At 30.6% G+C, this 23566-nt stretch overlaps 1 protein-coding gene across 8 annotated transcripts in view; it reads left to right on the forward strand.

Moving 5' to 3' along the window:
- bur (GMP synthase burgundy) overlaps window positions 1-23566 on the forward strand; it is a 99934-nt gene that overhangs the window by 30861 nt on the left and 45507 nt on the right. For 5 of the 8 annotated variants that reach the window (XM_075382458.1, XM_075382454.1, XM_075382462.1 and 2 more), the window contains 3 exons: window positions 9114-9322; window positions 16080-16174; window positions 22701-22818. In XM_075382458.1, coding sequence (XP_075238573.1) covers window positions 9132-9322; window positions 16080-16174; window positions 22701-22818 — 404 coding nt within the window. In that variant the 5' untranslated portion in view covers window positions 9114-9131. Of the gene's footprint in view, window positions 1-9101; window positions 9323-16079; window positions 16175-22700; window positions 22819-23566 lie in introns of all 8 variants that reach the window. The other 3 variants (XM_075382459.1, XM_075382455.1, XM_075382456.1) reach the window with 1 other exon arrangement.

Genomic DNA, 23566 nt, shown 5'->3' on the forward strand with positions numbered 1-23566 from the left:
TATGTTAGAATTTTGTTACATCAGAATCCATTCAAAGCAAAATAAATTATACCTATTTATGCTTTAGAGCCAATTTGAAAATGTTTTTAGCTTCAAAATATTTATACACAGCTTCAATAAAAATGTTTTTAGTTACAAATAGCGTCTATACAATTGTTTTTCTTGAAATGTGACTTTTTTTATATCCCTAATCTGATTGTATATATTTATACTTTGACTTATATGTGTAAATTAATAATTTTTCTACAACAACATATAAAGGCATTTGATTTGTTATTGCATGGAGAGACCATACGTACCAATTTGGTATTGGCACTCAGCAAGAGGCCATGCGTACCAATTTGGTATTCACTTATTTTTTTTATAAAAAATTATAAACGAATATAATAACCAGTAGGTGATTTTGAACTACATGCACTAAAAAAAAAAACTTTTAACAAAAAAAAAATGGCCCCCTGTGGCAAGATACTAAAAATCAGCGTTGTGGTCAACCTGTTAGAAACAAAACGCACAGGCTGGATCAGAAAAGTGGTACGATTTTAAACAGAACAGTTTACATACAAATGCTAAAAATTATAAAAATAGATTTGAAAGACATTCTTCTATAAAACATGTTAAAATTTTATATTTTTTCATAGATAGTCTATAACAGCTGATCAATAATTAAGTTTAGTGTCCAGCATTTGAATATCCATTTGAGTTATGTTTTTACTGTTACTGTTTGGTCAGTCATTCACAGTGGATGATAACCACAAATTTGTTTCCATTTGGAGAATTGATAGACGTGTTGTTAATTTATGGTAAAGTAAATAAAAATGGATTGGCTGCTGAGCATGAATACTGGTAAAATTATCCTAGTCAAAGAGTACCGAATCGTAAAACATATGAGGCTTTGGACAGGCATGTTCGAGGAATAGGATGCTTAAACCACACCAATTCAATGCTGGTCGTGAATGTTTTGTGAGAAATGCCAATGCTGAGGAGGCAATATTTAGTGCGGTATAAGTATCTAACACCTCAAGCACCAAAAGGTTGTTGCATCGCTTTCCTGTTTCACAGTCAGGTGTGTGGCGAATGTTAAGGGATCAGCAATTATACCCATTCCATATAACACGTGTACAAAATTTCTTATCACCTGATTCTGATAAATGGATAAAATTCTGTTAATGGTTAATTCAAAAATGTAAAATGAACATCATCCTGATTTCCTAAGTAATATTCTAATTACTGATGAATCGTGTTTTACATGAAGTGGCATTCTAAATTATCAAAACATTCACACTTGGGCAGTAGAAAAGTCCACTAAGATTGCTGCAAGTCATTTCTGACACACTTTTTCATTTAATGTGTGTGGTATGGTCTTCTTGGTGGTAGTCTCATAGTTTTTTTTTTCTTTCTGCCAAGGCTTAATGGAGAGCAGTAGTTACATTTTTTGCAAACAAATCTGATGGAACTCTTGGAAGATATTATTCCCCATTGCAGATAGAGTGCAGATATGGTTTTTCAATAATGGTGCACCTTCTCACTACTGTTGTGATGTGATGAACCGTTTTAAATAACACATTTAGTAAGCAATGGATTGATTGAAATGGACCAGTAAAATGGCCACTTCGATCTCCTGATCTCATGCCAGCAGACGTTTTCATTTGGGGTTGGATGAAGTTGTTAGTCTGTTCCACTTGTATTGGCACACAAGTTAGAATTAGACATTGTATAATAGAAGCTGGGCTACTATTACGAATAATAATGATGCTATTAGTTGCTGCATTCAACAGAATGGTGGCCACATTGAGCAACAGGTTTGAAGAAATGTTTGCTGCTTTATCAATTAATCATTTTCATATTTAGGAGAAACCAAAAAGCATGTATTTTTTATTTTTTTAATTTATTTTTTATTCCTTTTTCCCCCTTATTGATAAGTTCTATTTCTTTTCACTTACATTGTTGTTCAAACATTGATAAAAATTTCTGTTTAAAATTTTATCACTTTTCCGATCCAGTTTTTGTGTTTTGTTTCTAATTAAAATTGAACTTCTCAAACTTGGGTTTAATTTCAATAGATGTTATTTACATCAATTTTCTCAGAATTAATCTCCAAACTGCACTAGAAATTTTTATTTGTTTATTGGTACATAAACGAATTATTAAGTTAATTAACAAGTCAGGTTATTTTATTCTAAACATAGAAAAAGTATATTTTTTGACAAAACGTTTTTTGTGTTTTACCCTTTTTTTCTTAAAACCTAAAGAGGTAGAGATCTGGGACCACTTTTATTCAATTTTTTAGATCAAGAACAATAAAGAAACATCAAGTGTACCCCTCGATTTATACTCTAAGAATTTTAGTGTGATCTAATGTAACAGAGTGAGCAGAAAGTAGGGCTAAATGCTTTGCTAACATTTAGATCCTAAACATGTTAACAAACTGTTTTCTTAAGTTAAAATACTTAAGTTTAAATGAACATTTTTTTCTTATTTTTGGTATAAGAGTCTTCTCTCAAGAGATTACTGTGCAATTTGTGATCACCTGTGGTGTGTGTGTGTACATGCATACATAAATATATACATATATATTGTATGTATAATCCAACTTGATCCACCTAAATATAAAAATTGAAAAGTAAATAAGATGACACACACTGGGTTGATCTAGTGGTGAATGGATCTTCGCAAATCAGCTGATTTCAAAGTTGAGAGTTCCAGTGTTCAAATCCTAGTAAAGGCAGTTACTTTTATACGGATTTGAATGATAGATCCTGGATACGAATGTTCTTTGGTGGATGGGTTTCAATTAACCACAGATCTCAGAAACGGTCGACCTGAGACTGTACAAGACTACACTTCACTTACATTCATACATATCATCCTCATTCATCCTAGGAGGTAATACCTGACAGTGATTCCCGGAGGTTAAAGAGGAAAAAAATTAAAAACTTAAGATGACTTACCCTATTTTTTATAATTTTAGTGCTTTTGTGGTAACCCACACCTTCAGTTGTAATTTTTGTTTTTTAATTTTTATATCAAACTACATATTTAACTCAAAGATATTTAAAATATATATAAAAATCTTTTTGATAGTATATGTAATTTCATCTTTTATCAGATTAAAATTGAAAATTTAGAATTAAAATATAATTTTTTTTTAAATCACAATTTAAAACTTAAAAAAGTTTTTGTAATATATAAAAAATTAAATTATGATACTTAAAAACTACATGTATAAAATATGATGTCAGAATTGGTAAAATAAAAATAAATAGGATTAAATGTACTATGTGTGTTGGCTAGCCAGTGTTGTGGACCTTAATTAAATAGGATTTTTGTACTATCATTATTTTTATCTGAATAAGTGCTGCCATCTACTGCAGTCTTTATAAGTGTGTCGTCTTTATGTTCTGTTTGCAAGTTGATAAAGTTGAATTTTCTCTTGTATTTATATATACAATATTTCTCCAGAATGTTTAAACTTTTATTATTATTGATATTATATTTCTTAATTTCCAATATTTCCAAATTGGTTTGAATATCAGAAATGGTATGTTTATTATTAATGAGGTAGTCAGCAACATTAGTTAACCAAATTTTCCATTTTTATGGTGTCTAATATGTTCAAGAAATCTGGTTTTAAAAGATTACTAGTTTTACTTGTATAAATGTGGTCACAGTCATTACAGTTTATTTTATAAATTCAGCACAAATTTTATAAGTTACTAGCTCCCAGTCGCAACTTCACTCGCGCTATATGGTTACTTGCGTTTCTCATGGTTTTCAATCTTTTTATTTTATATTTATTAGTCAAGTAACCGGAGGCAGGTGCAGTCAGTCACACATACAGTAATGGTGGCATATCGCATTTCCCGTTGCTCAGTTTCAGTCAAGCAGGATTGATCTGTATATATTCGGTCGCTTTCTAAACCTATTTCCCATTGCTCAGTTGTTTCAGTCGAACGGGTTTCGGCTGTGTGTATTCAGTCGCTTTCCAATCTTGACTGTCATTCATCTTCAGTCTCTGCTGCACGAACAGTTTTCATCTTACGTGCTTTTTGTATTTCTCCCAATTGAAGAATGTCTTTTAGGCATGGTATGATGTTTTGAAAAAAGATCACAGAATTTAAAAGATTGCAGTTAAATACTTTACACAATTTAAAATTATTAACAGACACATGATAAACAAAAACAGCTATTTATTTATGTTTTTAAACAGCTGTAAAAAATTGTAAATGAATGAATCATAAAAATTACATATGCATGTGCGCCAATTCAATTGAAACTTAGAATAACTGTACTTTAAAACTTCAGCCCTTTCCAAAATTAATCAATTCAAAAAAATGTTAGCTAAAAATTAAGTTTTTCTTGAAAATCAAAGTCATCTTGAAAAATTAAATAAGCTTTAAGGAAGAAATAAAGTTTTTTAAATTTCGTTATGTCAGAGGTCCAAAAAAATTAGCCTATGTTCACCGCAGGGCTTCAAAGTGTAGGTGTGCAAAATTTTAGACAAATCTGTCCGGCAGATCTCGAGTTAAGTTGGGAACAGACAGACAAACAAACATTGATTTTTATATATATAGATATGAATCAGTATCATTATTGTTTTTTAAATGTTTTATTGTGTGGTTATTTGTTTTGTATGCAGGTTTAAATTTACTTTATCATAAACCGTAGTTATATTTTCAACAATGTTATCGGTATATAAACATTTTAATAGAGATGTAGTATTGTCAATTTTTGAAATTTGTTTTTTGTATACATTATCAATTAAAATACTATAACTATTATTTTTATCAATTTGTTTTATAATATCTATGCTTTGGTTACCTTATTTTTATTATATTGTGTGTAATTAACCGCTCTATTAATCATGTTTGTATATGTATTAATTTTTTGTGACCAAGGATGATTTGAATATATGTATTGTAGTTTTATTGGTTGTGGGTTCCTATATACTGATGTTACAAATTGATTACCTTTATTAATTTCAATACGAACTTCTAAGTAATTTATTGTTCTATTGAAGTACTTGTGAAATTAATCAAAGGTAGCACAGGGATACCAGGTTTATGTATTTTTGAAAGTCCTGTTAATTTTATGTGTGTGTATATATATATATATAGTGTTATTGCAGCTGGAAAGACCTGTTGGTTGTTCTGATTGTTATTATTGGCTTATTTTTGGCATTTTTATTGGCTTATTACTCTCATTAGTAGTTCTTTCAGTTCTGTTTCATTGTATTACATAAAAAAAATTATAATATTTTATCAAGTCTATTCTTTATTGATTTTATTTTAATAAGTTTGAGGTGAAATCTCACATAGTCAGTTGTTTTGTGTTTTTCATTATTTCAGTTGACGGTTTTTTGTAATCAAAATGCACTGCCTTTTGAAAAAAACCTTGGTTGTAGAGGCAATGTGTTGAAAAAGTTTACTTACAGACTGTTTAATATCTGATAACGCACTTCAAATAAATTCAACTGCTTTTCCAAAATTGATCTCTGATGGCTTGAAATTAATTTGTTTATAATTTAAATAATTTATTTATTTGCTATTGCAGTGGTGCATGCGCTGTAAAATTTAATGCTTATCTGTGATTGAAAAATTGTAGATGTAAGAATGTATAAATATCTGAATTGTTTCATCGATCATCTTGAAAATTGAAGAGTATGAATTATTTATTAAAATTAGAGCAGTGCATCTGTATTTTACCCATTTAACTGCACATTTAACATAAACTTTGCTTTGGATAGTCATGCATTATAGTGTTACTGTGAATTTTTTTCTAGGTCTTACAGTTTATGTACTATTCACTAACTGATTGTGAGTAAGCCGATTTTGTTGGTGAAATTGAGAGAGTAAGGCATTGTGTACATCAGATTGGTAGAATGTACACAGCACACACACCAATTTGATTGATTAATTGTGATAAAATTTTCAGGATTATTTTTTTATTTATTTTTAGTTTATACATAGTATGATGAAAACTAACAGTATATTTTTTATAAAAGGAGTAATTCTGTGCTACTATACAAGTACAGTATATTAATTTTTGTTATTGATTTACATTATTTTAATTTTAAAAAAAAGGTCAAAAATTACAAAAAATAGGCTAAATTCTTTGCTTAGGCTTGTAAGGCCTATAATATTCATAAATCTTCATTTATGAGTCATACCATTTGAAGTATCCCAAAAAAACCTAAGCTGGTTGCTTGACCAATTAAAAAATATTTTAACTTACCCACTTGTTTCCCACATGTCTCACGATCTTAAAACTATTTTTAAACATTTTTTATTTAAGCAGTTTACCTGTGGTGGCCATTTTTGTTATTGTGCGTACACCTATTTTTGTGATTGTAAGGGTTTACGGAAAACATCATAACTAAAAAAACTATTGGTCCTGGAAGGATGAAACAAAAATCAATTTAATCATATTTTCTCAAGGTAAAAGATTAGTCCAGAGATTTATTTACCTATCTCTCTTCTTTCTGTGAGAAAATTACCAATAAAGTTGAACATGAAAAATGGTGAAATTTCACTTTGGTAATTTTTTTCAAGATGACAGGGATGGCATACACAGTTTGAATTATTTTTTTATATGTAGGTAAATGTTAGTAGTTTTTACAAAAAGTAATATTAATGGTGATATACTTACCCCTAAATTTTTATGAATTTTTGGAAACTAATTTTTTTTTTAAATTAAAATTTTGGCATTAAATAAATCTGATAGGGTTGGTGATCAAAATCTCAAATTTGCACAACTTGTAGTGTTTTTGTTGATGTTTATGGCAAATAAAAAAGTTTCTTGTGTATTGTAGTAATAAAAGACTTATAACCTCGCAAAAATCATGGAAAAACTGTTAAAAGCGATACCATTTTGACTCGTTAAGTAAGTGTTCCAAGGGGGTTTGTTGTCTTCTTTGCACTTAACAGTTTTTATATTTAGCCCAACTGTAATTGAAGTTAATGTTTCCAATATTTTTAAAATAGATTTTTTTAAATTGTTAATGATAAATCATTATTTAATGATAACTTAACCAATACCAGTAACCTAATACAATTTTGATTCAAAAATGCTTGTAAAACTCACTTGTACATTTTCTTGTAGAATTCATTTTTATTTTTATATTAGTTTATTTTTGTAAACACTATTGAAGAAAAATAAATTGTAGCAAAATTTTAATTATTCTTCAATGAAATAGCATGTTTTTGTAGGAATGAAAGTTTATTATTTAGTGTGGTTAACAGCTGTGATATCTCTTCTGATAATTCTCTTGAAATTGTGTGAGAATGACACTGTAGTTAGTTCAAGTGAGAATGACACTGTAGTTAGTTCAAGTGATATCAACTTTCTCAGGACTTGCAGATTGGTACCCACACTTTGTCTTGTTGGGATTTTTGAAATAATGTATGTGGTCCAGCTGGGTGGAAAAAATGAACCTGCACATCGTCATTTTCGAGGCGAATATCTACCACTTCTATCCATCACTGATTGTCATACACACAAGCAATTTGTTTTTTCGTTAAGTGAAAGTGGTACAATACTTGACACAGGATGGTCTTCAAAGTCCTTGGAGTCTGAAGTAAAGTAACATCTTACAATACCTTCTGACACAGGAACATACTTGTGGTAGCTTTTAGTACCAACTCTTTCAAAGCAGTCAAAACGGTTTTTTAGAGTTTCTGAAATCTTAGCTATCTCATCTGATTTAATCAAAAAGTACTTTGTTTTTCAGCTTGTGATTACAGAATGAATACATTTCATCAGTGTTTAGTATCTGTCTGTCTAATGGCCTTTACAGGCTTGCCTGCAATATTGTGAATGTGAGGCAATGTATTGTTCTTGCTCTTTGCATTCATATAGTTGTTTGGTCTGCTGAGAAAAAATACTTTTGAAACAGTTTACAAGAAAGACTTTCCAGGATCTAAATTTAAATTTGGAAAAATGTGTTCATTAAGAGCTTGCTCCAATGTTATTTGCCTTATGTTTTTTTTAACTATTTTTTTTTATGAGTTCTCAAAGGGGGTCACAACAGAACTGTCCATGTAGTTGACTGATTTTTGACAAACACTTTTTTTCATATTTACAAACACTAGTTACATCTGAATTAACATGTAAAAAAAATGTTGTTGGTTTTCATCACTAAATTCACAAATTTCAATGAGTTCTTTTGGCACTGTACCATACTCTGTTTTATGACATTCTTCATTCACGTAAATTCCTATGGAAGATTGTTCTTCCATTGCTTTACGTGAAATTACTTGAAAATAATGTAAAAATTTAACTGATTTTAAAATTTGCAGCTATAATATTATTAAGTAAAACTTAAATGTTTAATAAACACTTCCAAAAATAGGATGAAATTTGAGACACTGTAAAGATGTGAACACCTACAAAAACACTGTAAGTTGTGCAGATTGAGATTTTAATCACCATTCCCATCAGAAAAATTGGTATTTGCCAAAATTTGAATTAAAAAAAATTAGTTTTTAAAAATTTAATCACCATTAATATTATTTATGGTAAAACTACTAACGTATAGCTACATATAAAAAAATAATTCAAACTGTGTATGCCATCCCTGCCTCTTGAAAAAAATTACCGAAAATGAAATTTCACAGTTTTTCATGTTCAACATTATTATTAATTTTCTCATAAAGAGAGATAGGTAAATAAATCACTGGAATAATCTTTTACTGAGAAAATATGAATAAATTGCTTTTTGTTTCATCCTTCCAGTTCCAATAGTTTTTTAATTATGATGTTTTCTGTAAACCCTTACAATCATAAAAATAGGTATATGCACTGGAACAAAAATGGCCGCCACATGTAACCTGCTTAAATAAAGAATTAAAAATAAAGTTTTAAGATCCTGAGACATGTAGGAAATAAGTGGGTAAGTTTCAATTTTTTTTTCAATTGGTCGAGCAACAACCCTTGGTCATTTCAAATGTATTGAGCCCTATAATAATTTGAAGAATTATTTTGCTTGTTGCTACAATTTTTTATTATTATTAAATAAAACGTTTTGCTAGAAATGCTGCTTTATATGTTAATGAATTGATATCAAAATGTAATGTGAACAGACAGCTACAGTGTAATGATGTCAGTGGGTGTTACAGTGCTGGAGAGGAGGGGTTATGGATGTTGGGAAGACAGAAGGAAAAGTTAGGACTAATGGAGGATCTGGTGGATGGGACCGTATTGCCATTTTGGATGCAGGTGCACAGTATGGAAAAGTTATCGATCGAAGAGTGCGTGAACTCTGCATTGAAAGTGAAATTCTTCCTCTTGACACACCAGCATTCACTCTCAAGGAAAAAGGATATAAGTAAGCTTTTACACTTTTATATGTTATTTAATTTTTCTTTACCTCAGATTATTAAAATGGTTACAGGTTCTTGTTATTAATTTGCTTGTGTTGATTGTGGTTGCATGCTCGTGCAGTTATCACACACACACACACACACACACACACACACACACACACACACTCACATGCATGCATGTGCACACATACACACACTGAGAGAGTGAGAGAGAGCGAGCATGAAGATGTGGATGTGTGTGAATGTCTTATTTGATTATTTACGGCATACAGACAATAATTCTGCACAAAGTGTATTTATGCAGAATTACAGAATTAATTATTTATTTATTTATCTTTAAACAGAGATATACATGATAATCTCGGTTTATCATATCTGATTATTTAAATTTACAGCATTAAGAAAAACTTGTTAAACTTCCAATATGTGATATTTCATAATCTAAAATTCTCCAGGATAAAAGTTGCAGTTGGACTTTGGTAGCTGTGGCTCTTGTTCTTGAAGTGGGAATTAAATGCTGTTCTGCTAGGCCAGGCTGTGTTGTTAATAAAAATCTGACAATAAATTGTGATTAAAAGATAAGTTCACATGATAAACAGCATTAAAATTTAAATAATATGACTAAGCTTTGATCTGTTATATAGAAAAAGATTTCTGTACTTTTGTACTCCCCCAGTTCAGCTACTCTACATGTTAATTAGATCATTCACCCTTGTCAACTGCGTAAATACTTAAATTGTTAAAATGTTTATCAACAATAAAACGAGATGTGGCAGAAAAGTAATGTGATGATTTTTTTCAAAAATTTTATTTTATTCTTATACATCAATGTTGTCACCTTCAAAGTAGTTCCCTTAGATAGCTATACATTGGCGGAGGTGTTTCCACTATTCATAACAATGCTGGAAGGCTTCAACTGAAATTGCTGTTAGCTGCTTTGGATGGTTTTGACAGTATCAGATTGATGTCCTAATCTGGGGAACAAATAAAATTGCATGGACTAATATCAGCTGAGGAATCACTGTAATCCTTTTTTTTTCTTTTTTTTTTCAAAAACTGGTTGATGGAGATGGCTGCATGACAGTGAGCGTTATCATGATGGAGCATCCAAGTGTCCGAAACACCCTTTTTTGAGTCTTTCAAGGACTTTTTTTTTTTAAATTTGGTTGATAATTTGTCCTTTGGGTAAAAATTATGTGTGAACAATCCCCATATTGTCAAAAACAATGTCCCGCATTGACTTCAGTTTTGATTTGCTCATTCAAGCTTTCTTTGTTTAAGGATAAGTGTCAGTGTGTCACTTTTGATTTTGACATTTTTTTTGTCGATCATAATGAAAATCCATGATTTATCACCAGTGATCATACAACTGAAGAAATTTGGGTCATTTTTTATTCTTTCGATAAGGTGAAGGCACACATTCTTCAGATTTTCTTTCTGTGCAATGGAAAGGTTTTTGTCACCAACTAGGCATACACCTTTCTCACGCCTAAGTCTTGAGTCAAGATCTGAGGATTTAAATTTAACATGCTATTCATTAGTTTCAAATATTAGTTGGTGGTCTCACCTCATAAGAGCCCTCACTCTTTCCACATTTTCCTTAGTTTTTGAGTTGAACCCCTTACTGAGGAAGGTTCATCTTCCACTGTTTTCTGGCCTTCCAAAAATACTTTGTGGTGCTGAAAAACTTGTGCTATTGATAATGAATGTTTCACAAAGGCTTGTTGCAACTTTTCATAAGTTAAACTTGTGAATTTACACAAAATTTGATGCACACTGTTGTTCCAAATTTTACTGTTCCATTTTCATAACGCACTAAAAAAACACAATTTCACTTATAACATTGACAGATTACTTCCAGTATTGCCAGTATCATTACTTTTCTGCCATACATCATATATTTTCATTTGAATGGTTTTTTGTTGCCTTCTTCGTCTTGCCAAATGTACAGTCGCATATTAGCATGCCAATTCTGCTGAAAAGCTCAATCCTATTAGTGACATCTTCACTCTCATCACCCTAGGGATTGTCTGTACAGTGAGCAACGTTACTTTTGATGCAACTGTTTTCCAGTGCTTCTTGTATATCAAGTGCATTATTTGTGACATAAGAAAGACTTTAAAATAACAGATTAATCAGACTGTTGCATCCATTTTATTGTGAAATGGTGTCATTGGATTCAATTTTTCAGGGGAAACCAAAAATGTACGAGGACAGATCTAATATAAACTGGACTTTTGTTTTTAACATTTAATAATACAGAATAAAAAACAAAATATATTTATTGCTTTTCTACATAGTCTCCCTAAAGTTCTACCCTTTTTTTTTCAATGTGTGTGGAGCTTGCCCTTCGTAAAAAACTTGAGGATGTGTCATGAGCTAATTCACATGAACTCTTCTACTTTATTGTAGTTCTTTAATTGATCCTCCCAGTGTCTTTCTATGACCCAAACAGAAAGAAATCATGAGGATAATAAATCTGGATTGTGTGGAAAATGTAAGGTTTTTCAGTAAATTTTGACCAGTCATTCTGGGTGTTAATGGTTGTGTGAGGCCTGACATTGTCATGAAGGTGAATGAATCACTTCTCTGATTGGCTTATGGTGCCTTTTATTCTAGTAGCTGGCTTTCACTTTGCTCAAGAACAGGAGTAGTATGCAACATTCACATTTTGGTGTTCATGGAGAAAATTGACAAGGAATACATTTTCCTGGTCCTAAAAGACAGTGAGGTGTAGTGTCATTTTGACGAGGGCAGTTATTGAATGAGCAAGCATCGCTGTCGGTGGGATGGCGGCTGCATGGGTGGATTCCCATGCAGCTGTGAGGTGTAGCGCCATCCTGACGACGGTAGTAAATGAAAGTAAATGCCATGCGGGACTCTGAGATGGAGTTGAGTGGGAGTAGTTGAATTTACTAAGGGAACTAGGAATAAATTTCATTGTTGCAAATAACATTTTTGGTGGTATGTTATTTATTCAATTGCCTCAAATATTATGAGACTTTTACGCACAACTGGCTCTATAAAGTGTAGAACTAGGTGCGGAACCCACCGGGTTGGTCTAGTGGTGAACGTGTCTTCCCAAATCAGCTGGTTTGGAAGTCGAGAGTTCCAGCGTTCAAGTCCTAGTAAAGCCAGCTATTTTTACACGGACTTGAATACTAGATCGTGGATACCGGTGTTCTTTGGTGGTTGGGTTTCAATTAACCACACATCTTAGGTATGGTCGAACTGAGAATGTACAAGACTACACTTCATTCACACTCATCCATATCATCCTCATTCATCCTCTGAAGTATTATCTAAACGGTAGTTACCGGAGGCTAAACAGGAAAAAAAAAACAAAAAAGAAAGAACTGCAGGGTGCAGGGTTCGTGCTTCATCAAACTCGGTTAGCTAGTTCAGAGGGCAATGAAGTAGAACAGTTAAGATTGTCTGAAAGAAGCCTACAGTGAAGGCGAAGGCTGAGTCATTAACTCACTGATGCAAATGTCTACAGAGGTATTACATCAGTGGCATCCCAACGGAGCCTGGCTTATTACTGTGAGATAAAAAGTTAAGAGGGCAAAAGATAACTCCCCCCTTAAAGCCCATCATGGCTAGGAATGGTGGGGGTGTGGCAACCGGAATTGTGGAATCATCACTAGGCAGGTTTCTTCCCCTACAAGGATTGGGATGTCCCAAAAGACAGTTAAAAGGACTTAAAAGGTCAAGTTTTTCAAACCATCTCTTCAGGTCTCTCAAAGGAAACTCATTTCAGTTATCAGAATAAAACCAGGCAACCATTATTGCTCTATAATTATCATTTTAATAGATAAGACTTATTTTTGCTTGTCACTCATTTACAGTTCATTGAAGTCTTTATTCTCTTCTTGTGCTGACGTGATATTTCCCACCACTTGCACCTTTTAACACCATCACACAACTTCTCATGTTATTTCTCTATAATTAGTTGTTGACATTTCAATAGTGCGTTATTTTTCGTCAAACAAATTCTAATTTTTCATTTAGTTCTCGGTCTCGATTTCATCTGAATTTTTGCAGCTCCAGGAAGTTTCTTGATGAGATTTGAAAAATTTCACAACTTTTTATTTAATAATGGTAGGTATGATATTATCATGTCATATCTATCGTGTTGCAAGAATAAAGGTGCATGCAGTTTCTTTCCCTCATTTAAATGTCTCAGTTTGAAACTAGAAAATTAATACTGGACTATTTAAGTATTTATTTTAGATTTTAAAAAAAAGTAAATTAAAAATAATAATTATGGAGTCCCGTTTACTATTATCTACATATAATAAAAAAGGTTGAGCAAAAAGGTGAAAATTTTTTAATTTCCTATTCTTAGTAATGTCCAGATATGTCCAGATGAACCATTATCTTTTAGATGTTTTAACTTATCCTTATATCTGTTCAGTATTCAATCATGTTGAATGTGCAGTTTAGATTTTTAATACTTTGTAATAGTGAGTCGATTAAATTTTATATAAAAAGTGAGATTAAATGCTGTTGTATTATGAAAATGGAGCATTTTTTTGATGAGGCTGATGATGCAGGAATGATAGGTATTAAATATTACAAACACTTTCATGATTGCCATTAATTGGTTGAAGATTGGAATAAATTTGAAAGACCGAGTGCATTTGTGACAGATTAAAAAGGGGAAGAAGTTAAGAAAAAAAAATCAAATCTGAATCGTTTGTTTACTGCCAGGAAAGTTTTTGAAGAGGTCTATATCATTGTATGGTTCAGTGAAAATGGTATTCATAAATTTTTTAGACATGAAACGAGTGACTATAAATTTTGGAGGAAGTAAAGGCAATAATGATCCAAGATTAATACATCATAGCTATTGAGTGACAAATCAAAGATCTACAGCCATGTCTTTAAAACGGAACTCTAGTTTTCCAATGTAACACTCCCCATAATGAACCAATACCATAAAAACATGTCCAAGTTCGATAAGATTTTAAAGATTTAAAAAATGTTTTTTATATTATGTTATCAGAGATGCCGTCTACCACAGTTTGTCCATATTTGCTACATATTTTTTGTTTAAGTTGTGGAGCTATGGTTACCTCTACTTTTATTATAGACACTGCTGTTTCATTAATGCTTATAAGCATACTTTAGTGTAATGCTTTAATCTTTACTTACCTTTTGGTAAAAAAATCAAAAAACAAACAAACAAAATTAAAAAATCTCAGCCAGTTTTTTGTTATATAAAGATTTATTTTGTATCTGGGTGGTCAGTTTGAGGGTGAACTAACTGCTTGTCTGAGGATGGTTAGAAAATTGCAAAGAGATGATGATTAAATATCCCACCAAAGTTGAAAGCAGTATAATCCACCATTATGTACAGTATTAGTAGTTACATTTGTCTATATTTTATAGGTTGGGATAAAGTTACTTCATTCTAATGATGGTGTTGGTGACTACTATTATTTCTCTCTGCATAAGCGTGAGTTTTATAATTTCAATGTATTGTAGTTTACAAATTGAGAGTTTGTAAAAACCTTTTTTTACAGACCTGTTACTAGTTGGATTGAAGTGGGTGTTTAGGAGGTGTTAACTCTTGTCTTTTTAAAAGGTAAAAGATGAAAACTTTCCTTTTTGACCCTTCAACTAGCAGTAAAAGTGTTTCATGCTATATGGATAAGTCTAAAGATACAAACTGTGTAAAAAATATATTGATGAAATGTATAAAAGAATGGCTTTGTTTTATTTTTTTGGTTCATTTGCTTTCAGAATCCACACAGAAAATTCTGATATGTGAAATAATTCTTTAATCAATTAAAATATTGTAATTGATGGAAAGAATGAGATTGATTAAAGTTCTTTTATTGCAATAAATTACATTAGTGATAACATCATTGATGCAGAAATGTTTACAAATTTTAATTTGAATGTAACTGCCTGTTTTGCATGCAGATCCTATGCAGGTCTCCCTTTACGCATTATGATCCCAGATTACTTGTTTGATTACAGATTACTTGTTACTTGTTTGTAAGTTACTTATTTGTCAATAATGTTTTAATAATTGACCGTACTAAAGGTATTGTATTCATGAACTTTTAATCTGCAGTATTGCAGTTTATACACTTAATGACTAGATTTAATATCATTTGTGTGAAATTATCCGTGGAATAAATGACCAGATTTATGGAAAGATGATTCATGGAATTTGCCTCATAATAGTGCATCGACTCATTACCAATTGATTGTTCTCAAATGTTTACTGTAAAATAACATCGTAATTTTAACAGCTCCACTTTAACATTCATGAGATATGTAATTTTTTTTCTCGTACACATATTTAAAAGGGTCAAGAAGGGAATATGTTTTCTGACTGGTGAAATTTGCTGAGATAACTGAAGGTTTAATGGAAATTGCATTACAGAAGTTTAATGTAATAATAAAAAAAATGTTCTGTACCATGGCATGTAGCTTATCATAATTAGTTTCCTCTTTTAAATATTGTTTGGTTTAAAATAGTATTGAATAGCAGAAACTTCCTTTTGGCAGAAAAGAGGGACTTTATAGCCTTAAAGTTTATTTGTTTATTTTTAAAGTGGTGTAATTTTAATTTTTTCAAGTTGTGTGTTTCATTGATTTTTAAGTTTTTAGGTGTTCAATAATAATTAGAGTGTATCTTTTATGTTGGATTTAGAGAAAGTTGTGTTAATAAAAATTATCGAACAATTGCTCTGCAATTTCTATTTTTACCTTTAAATATATTTAATTGCTCTTATTTTTCAGGGCCATTATAATTTCCGGTGGACCAAATTCAGTTTATGCTGAAGATGCACCAAGATACGATGCTGACATGTTTAGGATAGGTGTCCCAGTTTTAGGTAAGAAAATTAAATTAATATGCTGTTCATAATAATAATATTTTCCATCAACTTATGTGATATATTCTGCTCACCATTTTGTGAATTTAATACTTTTGCCTTATAAATTGAATTGTGACTGATTATTTTTTTTTTTTTGCGTCAGTGTGAAACAGGAGAACCGTATGCTGTTCTAAAGTTTTGCAGTTAAAGTAAAACGTGATGCTTTGTAATCATATTTTTAGAAATACGCAAAATGTGTAAAATAACAAAAAGTCTAAGTAGCCTACAGCAAATTCCAATTATCTCTAAATATTTAACTTTCATATTTTAGACCAAAAAATGTACAGTAATAATTTTTTGAGGATGTAATGAGCAGCATTCGATGATTTGCTGCTTTTATCATTATTTGATTTTATCACTAATACCCTGTAAGAATATTATTTGAAATGTAATTACATCATGATGATTGTAAATGTATAATTTCTCAAATGTAAGATTGTTCTGAACTTACCATGAGAAGCCAGCTATTATATATCTTCTAATATATTTTTTTTTACAGAAGTAAAAAACCATGCTATTATTTTCTATAAAGAAATTTGAAAAGTTATTTGGAGCTTTGTAACAAAATAATTACTACTTTGATTGAGAATTGGTTGTTTCATATTCAGCAGTTGGATGAGTAATAATAATTGATGTACTTAGAGCATAATGGATGATAAGATAATGTAAGATTAATTATTGTAATGAATAATAACGTTCATTCATCGTATAATATTGGAAATCTTTTTAGTAGGGGCATTAAAAAGTTCTCAGTCTGATCCAGAGATGGTCAAGTATGACCAAATGACAAATGATATTTATCAAGTATGATTCTTTAGATGGGGTGCTGTGAAGTTTCAGGTGATATGCGTTAAGTTGCTTTTTTGTGGCAATTGAGTAAAGCAAATAAGTTTTGAAAAATGACTATAAGGGACATGTTTTTTAAGTAAGGGCCATTTTAATATAAACATTGAAATAAGTGAAATAGAAAAAAACTTTATTGAAACAAAATAAACATATATATATATATATATATATACATATTGTACATATTTGTCATTCACTGCAGTACATTTTTGATATCGGCTTACCAGCTTCATTATTCTGTTACTGAAGAATTCTGCACCTGTGATTTAAACCAGATAATTGCTCAGTTTTACAATTCCTCATAATTTTCAAACTTGTGTCATGCAAGCCATTTTAAACGGAGAAAAAGGTAATAATCACTTGATGTAAGCTCTGGACTGTAAGACTGATGTCTGAAGATTTCCCAACAAAATCATCACAATTGTTTAGTGGTTTTGTTTAACATGTGAGGTCGTGTGTTGTTGTGGATAAACAAAATCCCATCGGTTAGCTTCCCAAGCCTTTTGTTTTGAATTTAAGTTGTAAGCATTTCACATTATGTATTGGCATTAACGTAAGTAACACTCTTATACGTTCAAGAAGTTTAATCAGCAGCATCGCTTCGGTGTCCCAAAAAACCATAAGCTTTTATTGAACTTTTCACAGGCTTTTTCATTGAACTTTCTCATTTAAACATTTTGGGCTTCAGAGATGATGTATGCCACCATTGCATTGATTGCGATTTTCTCAACATTTGAATAAGATATCCATGTTTCATCTTCGGTTACAATGTGTAAGTCATTACCTTCATTTTCATTACATCTCAAAAATGTTTGAGCTGCAGCAAGACGTTTTTCTTTCAACATTCCCATCAACATGAACTTTGAGTTTTCCGTACTAGTAGCAATGTCCCCACCTTTTATATTTATTAACTGATACTGTTGTCTTGTATGACATACCTTCAGGTCTTGATACCAAAACTTTGTCATCAGCAAAGAGCACACAGTGTATACCAAGTCATCTGGTTTCAAGCCCAAAAACCTTTGTTTTCTCATTCAATCCTTTTAAAAATTGACTCGAATATTAAAAACTATTGGAGGGAGAGATGCAACATTTCTGATCCAACTATTTTTTTATTAACTGTAAAAACATCAGATTCTTTTACTAATTTTTGTCATTATAAAAATATTTTATGCAATTTATTATAATTGCATTGATCTTAGCTCACCTTAATGCACTTCCCAGTAATATTTTACTGGGATGCTGCCATACACTTTAGCTGTGTTCACAAATAACTAGTACAGTTTTCTTTTGTATAAAGAATTCTAGTTGCTTTATAAAGAACAGGTTACCAATTCAAGAACGGCCTGCTCAAAATTATCCATTTGAATATTTCTGGCATGTAATTGTTCCTCTATTGCTTATTGATACAACTTTGATACTATGCTGTCAAACTGAAATAATAATTCTTGTAGTTTACCTTACTTACCTTATATATGGAATTGATCAGTGCTACTCCCACTCTTCAGAAATTCTTTGATACTACTCATCTGTTAAACGTCATCACATGTTTTAAAAACAAACAATGCATATTTCAGTAGTTCAGTTGATATGCCTGAAGGACATGAAGATTTATTCTTCTTAATTTTTCCCCCAAAGCATAAAAAACTTCTTTCATTGTGATTTCTTCAGACTTTCAGCTGTCCTCTTCTTCTAAATCATAACCAATATTTCTGAACTTGTCCAATTTTCTGTTAATTTTAACAGCATTCTCTAATATTTGTTCCACTGTTTAATACCAATCTGATCTGATAGCTAAGTCTTTTTTTTATCCTTCCTTATACGATGTAATCTCTCTTGATTTGGAGTCTCCTAGTATAACATTTAATAATCTTTTTACTTTTTTAACGATTATAAACACATTTCTAATTTCTTACTTTTAACATATACAAGCAGTTCTGTTTTGTGCCTCACCTCCAGTGATGCACAACCATCTTTCTTAGAACAACTTCTTTTTCTTTACCAATGATACTAATTACTCATTTCACCAGTACTTAGTCCTTATGTTGCCATACTTTTCTAGTTTTTTATTAGGCCAGCTGCTTTTCTCATAACATCAAGTAATGCATTCCTTAACTCTGGATACATTTTCTCAATACTGGTCTTGTCTAGTGATCCTACTATGTAATTAATCCTCATTTTTTACAAAACGACTGCAATCAATCTTAAAAATACTTAAATTGAATCTGGGTAGATCAATTTTTGAATTTAACTTCCCTGATTTGTAGTTTAAAACCGTGAGTTAGGAATAATGTTCATCCTTAAAAGAAAATGAACCAAGATCTACAAGTTTGCCCCTCATTACATAGATGTCAAAGATCTTCATATGAAAATTATATTACATTGTTCATAACAGTTCTTAATCTTTTTTAGATATTGGATCTAAGTGTATTAATTTTAACTTATATCCTTGTATCTGAAGAAACTATTTAAAAACTTAAAAAAAAACTCCTCAACATTGATTGATCTCCCATTGACATTTATTTCATCAATAAATTGGACAACTTGTGTCATCAAACATGTGAATAGTCTAATTTAAAATCAGTATGAGCATTAAAATATTCATATAAAAATAAATATGAATAATTTATATTATAAATATTTATAATTTATATTCATATTCCTGTTTTTAATTTCTTCCAGAAGCATATCGAATATTAATAAAAACAACTTTTGTCGGGAATGGTTCATTTGTAAAACAGTACTACAATTTTTTTTTTACTTTTGTTTTCAATAAAGCAGCTAGATTAATTCTAAATTTAGCTAATTCTTAAAACATCTCTTTTTCTTTTATTATCAAACATGGCAGTACATGGATTTAAATAAATCCATTTAAATTTTGTCCCATCCCAAGATTTTTGTGTGGAGTTTTTTGAGTCCTAATTTAGTTCTGAATATCCGAAGCTTGAAGGTGCAGCCGTCAAGCTGACACTTACTCTGACACTCAGCTGGGGAAGACCAGACACTCTTAGGTACTGACAACCTTCTTTTTATCCTTTTCCATCCTGCTCATAATGACAACACATTTTCATGCATTGATCACAGGCCAAACAACTTATAATCTAAAAGGACTTACAGATTTCTGGCACAACTGACCAACTATGTAAGTAGAAGCCTAGAGGCTTCTATTACATAGTTGGTAATGGGATAGATCCCATTCAACAGAAATAGAACCTTTTTTGTATCAGTTCCTTCCCAGTAGCTTTTACCAGCCTTTGGTCTCTGATATATATATATATTTTTTTTTAATGAAATCAATTTTTTTATAAGCAAGATGGATCTGTCTAATATGTTATTATCTTCACAATGTCTAAGAGATGAAATTTCATAGAGTTAATTCTTGATTTCTTGTTCTGGTAAATTAATTTGCATTTTTTGCATGATTTTAATTGAAATGCTAATGTATTGATGTTTTATTATAACAACATAATAAAGGATAATAAATAGTTTGTTTCATTATCAGTGTTTGCTAAAATACAAAATTGTGTTATATAAAATTATGGGTTCTGAAATTGCATTCAACTTTTAAAAAAATTGTGGTGTGCTATGGAATATATTCTACAAGATGTTGCTCATTTCTTATTCTAACTGTGAATTTTCAATGTAAAACAACTTTTCACTGGAAATTGTTTTGAAAGATAAAAACATTTTAAAATATTTATATGAAAATTATAGTAAAAAAAAAGTTTTGGTTCCAAAAAATTAAATACATTTTTTTCTGTGGGAAAGAGGTTTGGAACCCTGTCTTCTCTAAACTTCTCAAAAATTGAAATATTGTTATATTCTAACCTTTCATTTTCAGAAGTCGTTGCTTTTGAATGGAAGAGAAAAATCTCGGGACATTAAGCCTGGGAATTCTTGTCCCCCTCCCAACTTGCTTCAGTTAATAAAATTTTTTTTGATCTCTATAGATATACAATGAATATCAAAATGCAAGTGTTTGTTGTATGTAATGAGACTGTTTTTCTATTTCTTAGAGGGACCAGTAAAAACTGATTTTTAAGCTTTTGGCAGAGACCATGAATGTGTCTGAACGTCCATAATAAACTCTAATCATCACTCTCATTTAGTTGATTGTCAGTCATTGTTTAGTGTTGTGATTCTGTTTTATAACACAACTGCTAAGCTGTATAATATATCGAACAGTTCGAATTAAGTTAAAGAGTTGAGCAATTTGTTGATTCAAAATTTTTAATAAAATTGAACAAAACATTAATAGAATGTTTTCAGATGCTTACTGAGGCTTATGGGGAAGCCAGTGTGTCTCGTGTGCATATGTTTGGTCGCCATAAAAGATTCATTGAAGGATATCAGAACACAAAAAATGAAAAATGCGATAGACAACCTTCCATTTCAAGAAATGGAGAAAATGTAGAGAAATTTTGCCAGATAGTTTGAGAAGTAAAAAAAACAAGTTTATCAAATCAAATATAAATTCAAAACCATGCTTATTGGGTTTTTTGATGTCAGGGGCATAATTTTGGAAGAATGTGCTCCAAAAGGTACAACATTGAATCAAAGCTGACAGAAAGAGTCGGAAAAGAGCAACCAGAACTATAGAAAAATCATTTTATTCCTCATCAGGACAATGTGGTGCCTGCTTTCATAACACTTTCTGTGAAGCAGTTTTTGGGTTACAAACACATTACTACTTTGGAACATACACTACAATCAGTAAATTTGGCACCACACAACTTTTCTTTTCCCTAAACTGAAATCTGTGCTTAAAGAAGTGTGTTGAGTTGATGCTGTAAAGTAGAAAACTGCAGATGTGTTAAAACAGCTTACAGAAACTGATCTGCACTACACCTTTGATGAATGGAAAACCAGTCTACATAAGTGTATAAGTGAAAGTGGTATTGTCACAATCATAAGAATAGTAATATGCATTATATAATTAAGTTATGTCTGTTTATTTAATGGGCACAACACAGTATTTAACTAAAGTGGTATTTAATTTTGTTTTATCTATTTTACTTATTTTTTTGTCAGTTCTGTATGTATATAAACTTATTCTAACAAGCCTGCAGTTTCTGCTCACAAAGCAATACTATTTGATTAATGTCAATCAAACTTGTGTCAGGAATTTATCTTAACCATGCTTGTAAATATTGTGCTATGTTTTTTACAGATGTTAACTGAATTTTATATTAGAATTTATTTTATTAAAAAAGTTCAATTGTTATTCTTAAAGAAAAAAGTCTTTTAGGAAAAGTTCCTAAAAAAATAAAAAAAGCATTAAAATGATTTTCACTATATGTGGTTCAGAGTTATAATTGTAATAATAGCTTATTCCTAACTTGCTAGTTACTACGTGTACCATGGCTAATAGTAACAGAAGTATCCTAGATCCTAACTGCAGTCACAGCATAGCCAGAACATGTTAAGCATTGTTAAAGCAGCATAGTTGTGATATTGGGTTTTATTTTAAGTGTCTGTTGTTTTTCTGTTTGATTATTTCCCCTTTTTTTGGAGAGTTTTTACCTTTCTTGTCTGCATAAATTATTAATTTATTTGTACAAGTCTAGTTTATTAATTAGTGATTCTAATTTATGAAATGTGTAAAGTGCAATTTTTTCTTTTTACCATTTGTTTGTAGGTATTTGTTATGGTATGCAAATGATGAACAAGGAATTTGGTGGTCAGGTTATTAGAAAAGATGGTAGAGAAGATGGACAGTTTGATATTGATGTAGATTCTAAATGTATATTATTTAAGTAAGTATTCGTTTAATATTTTTAATGATTTGTTTTTTTTTTTAATCGGTTCACATAGTGCATGTATTGTTTAATTATATAAGGGCGTTTTTTGCTTTACATTATGCTAATCTTCTTCATGGTATAGTAAATGTTAAGAACCTGAGGCACCAATCACCATTGCTTTCTCAGATAGTAATGATTCCTTAAAACCCCAAAGGCTGGTATGATCATAGTTCAGTTTAATATACTATATATAATTATTTTTTTTACAAGTGTTTATTGGCTTGAGTTACCAGACTCATCTAATAAATGAATCGGTGATGCAAATTCTGTGAAGAATAGATATAATCAAATCAATGTAGAAAATTTGAACAGCTAGCATAATAATTAGTCAGCAATTTTGGATAGTAAAATAGAAAAGCTGATTATTTTTCCACCATAGGGAATGTGGAGACCTGACCTCATTATTATGTAATTGAATCTAATTATAATTGCAATTCTTATTTCTCTTTTGTTACAAAATTTTTTTTTATAGACTTTTCTAAAACCGTGATTTTTTTGTTATTTTGAAATAATCTTTTTTTTAGTAGAAAAACTTATTTCAAAAACAGTTTATATCCAGGTGATGTTATGAAGTATTAAGTTATGAAGTATAATCTACAGTGTAGTCTTCCTTTTCATATTGGAACAGTCCTTTAGTTCCAGTAAAAAAAAAATGAATACTTTTCATAAACAATTCTAAAAAAATTTATTTATAATTTAAAAA

Source organism: Lycorma delicatula, chromosome 1 (genome assembly GCF_047948215.1).
Source record: "Lycorma delicatula isolate Av1 chromosome 1, ASM4794821v1, whole genome shotgun sequence".
NCBI classification, from domain to species: Eukaryota; Metazoa; Arthropoda; class Insecta; order Hemiptera; family Fulgoridae; genus Lycorma; species Lycorma delicatula.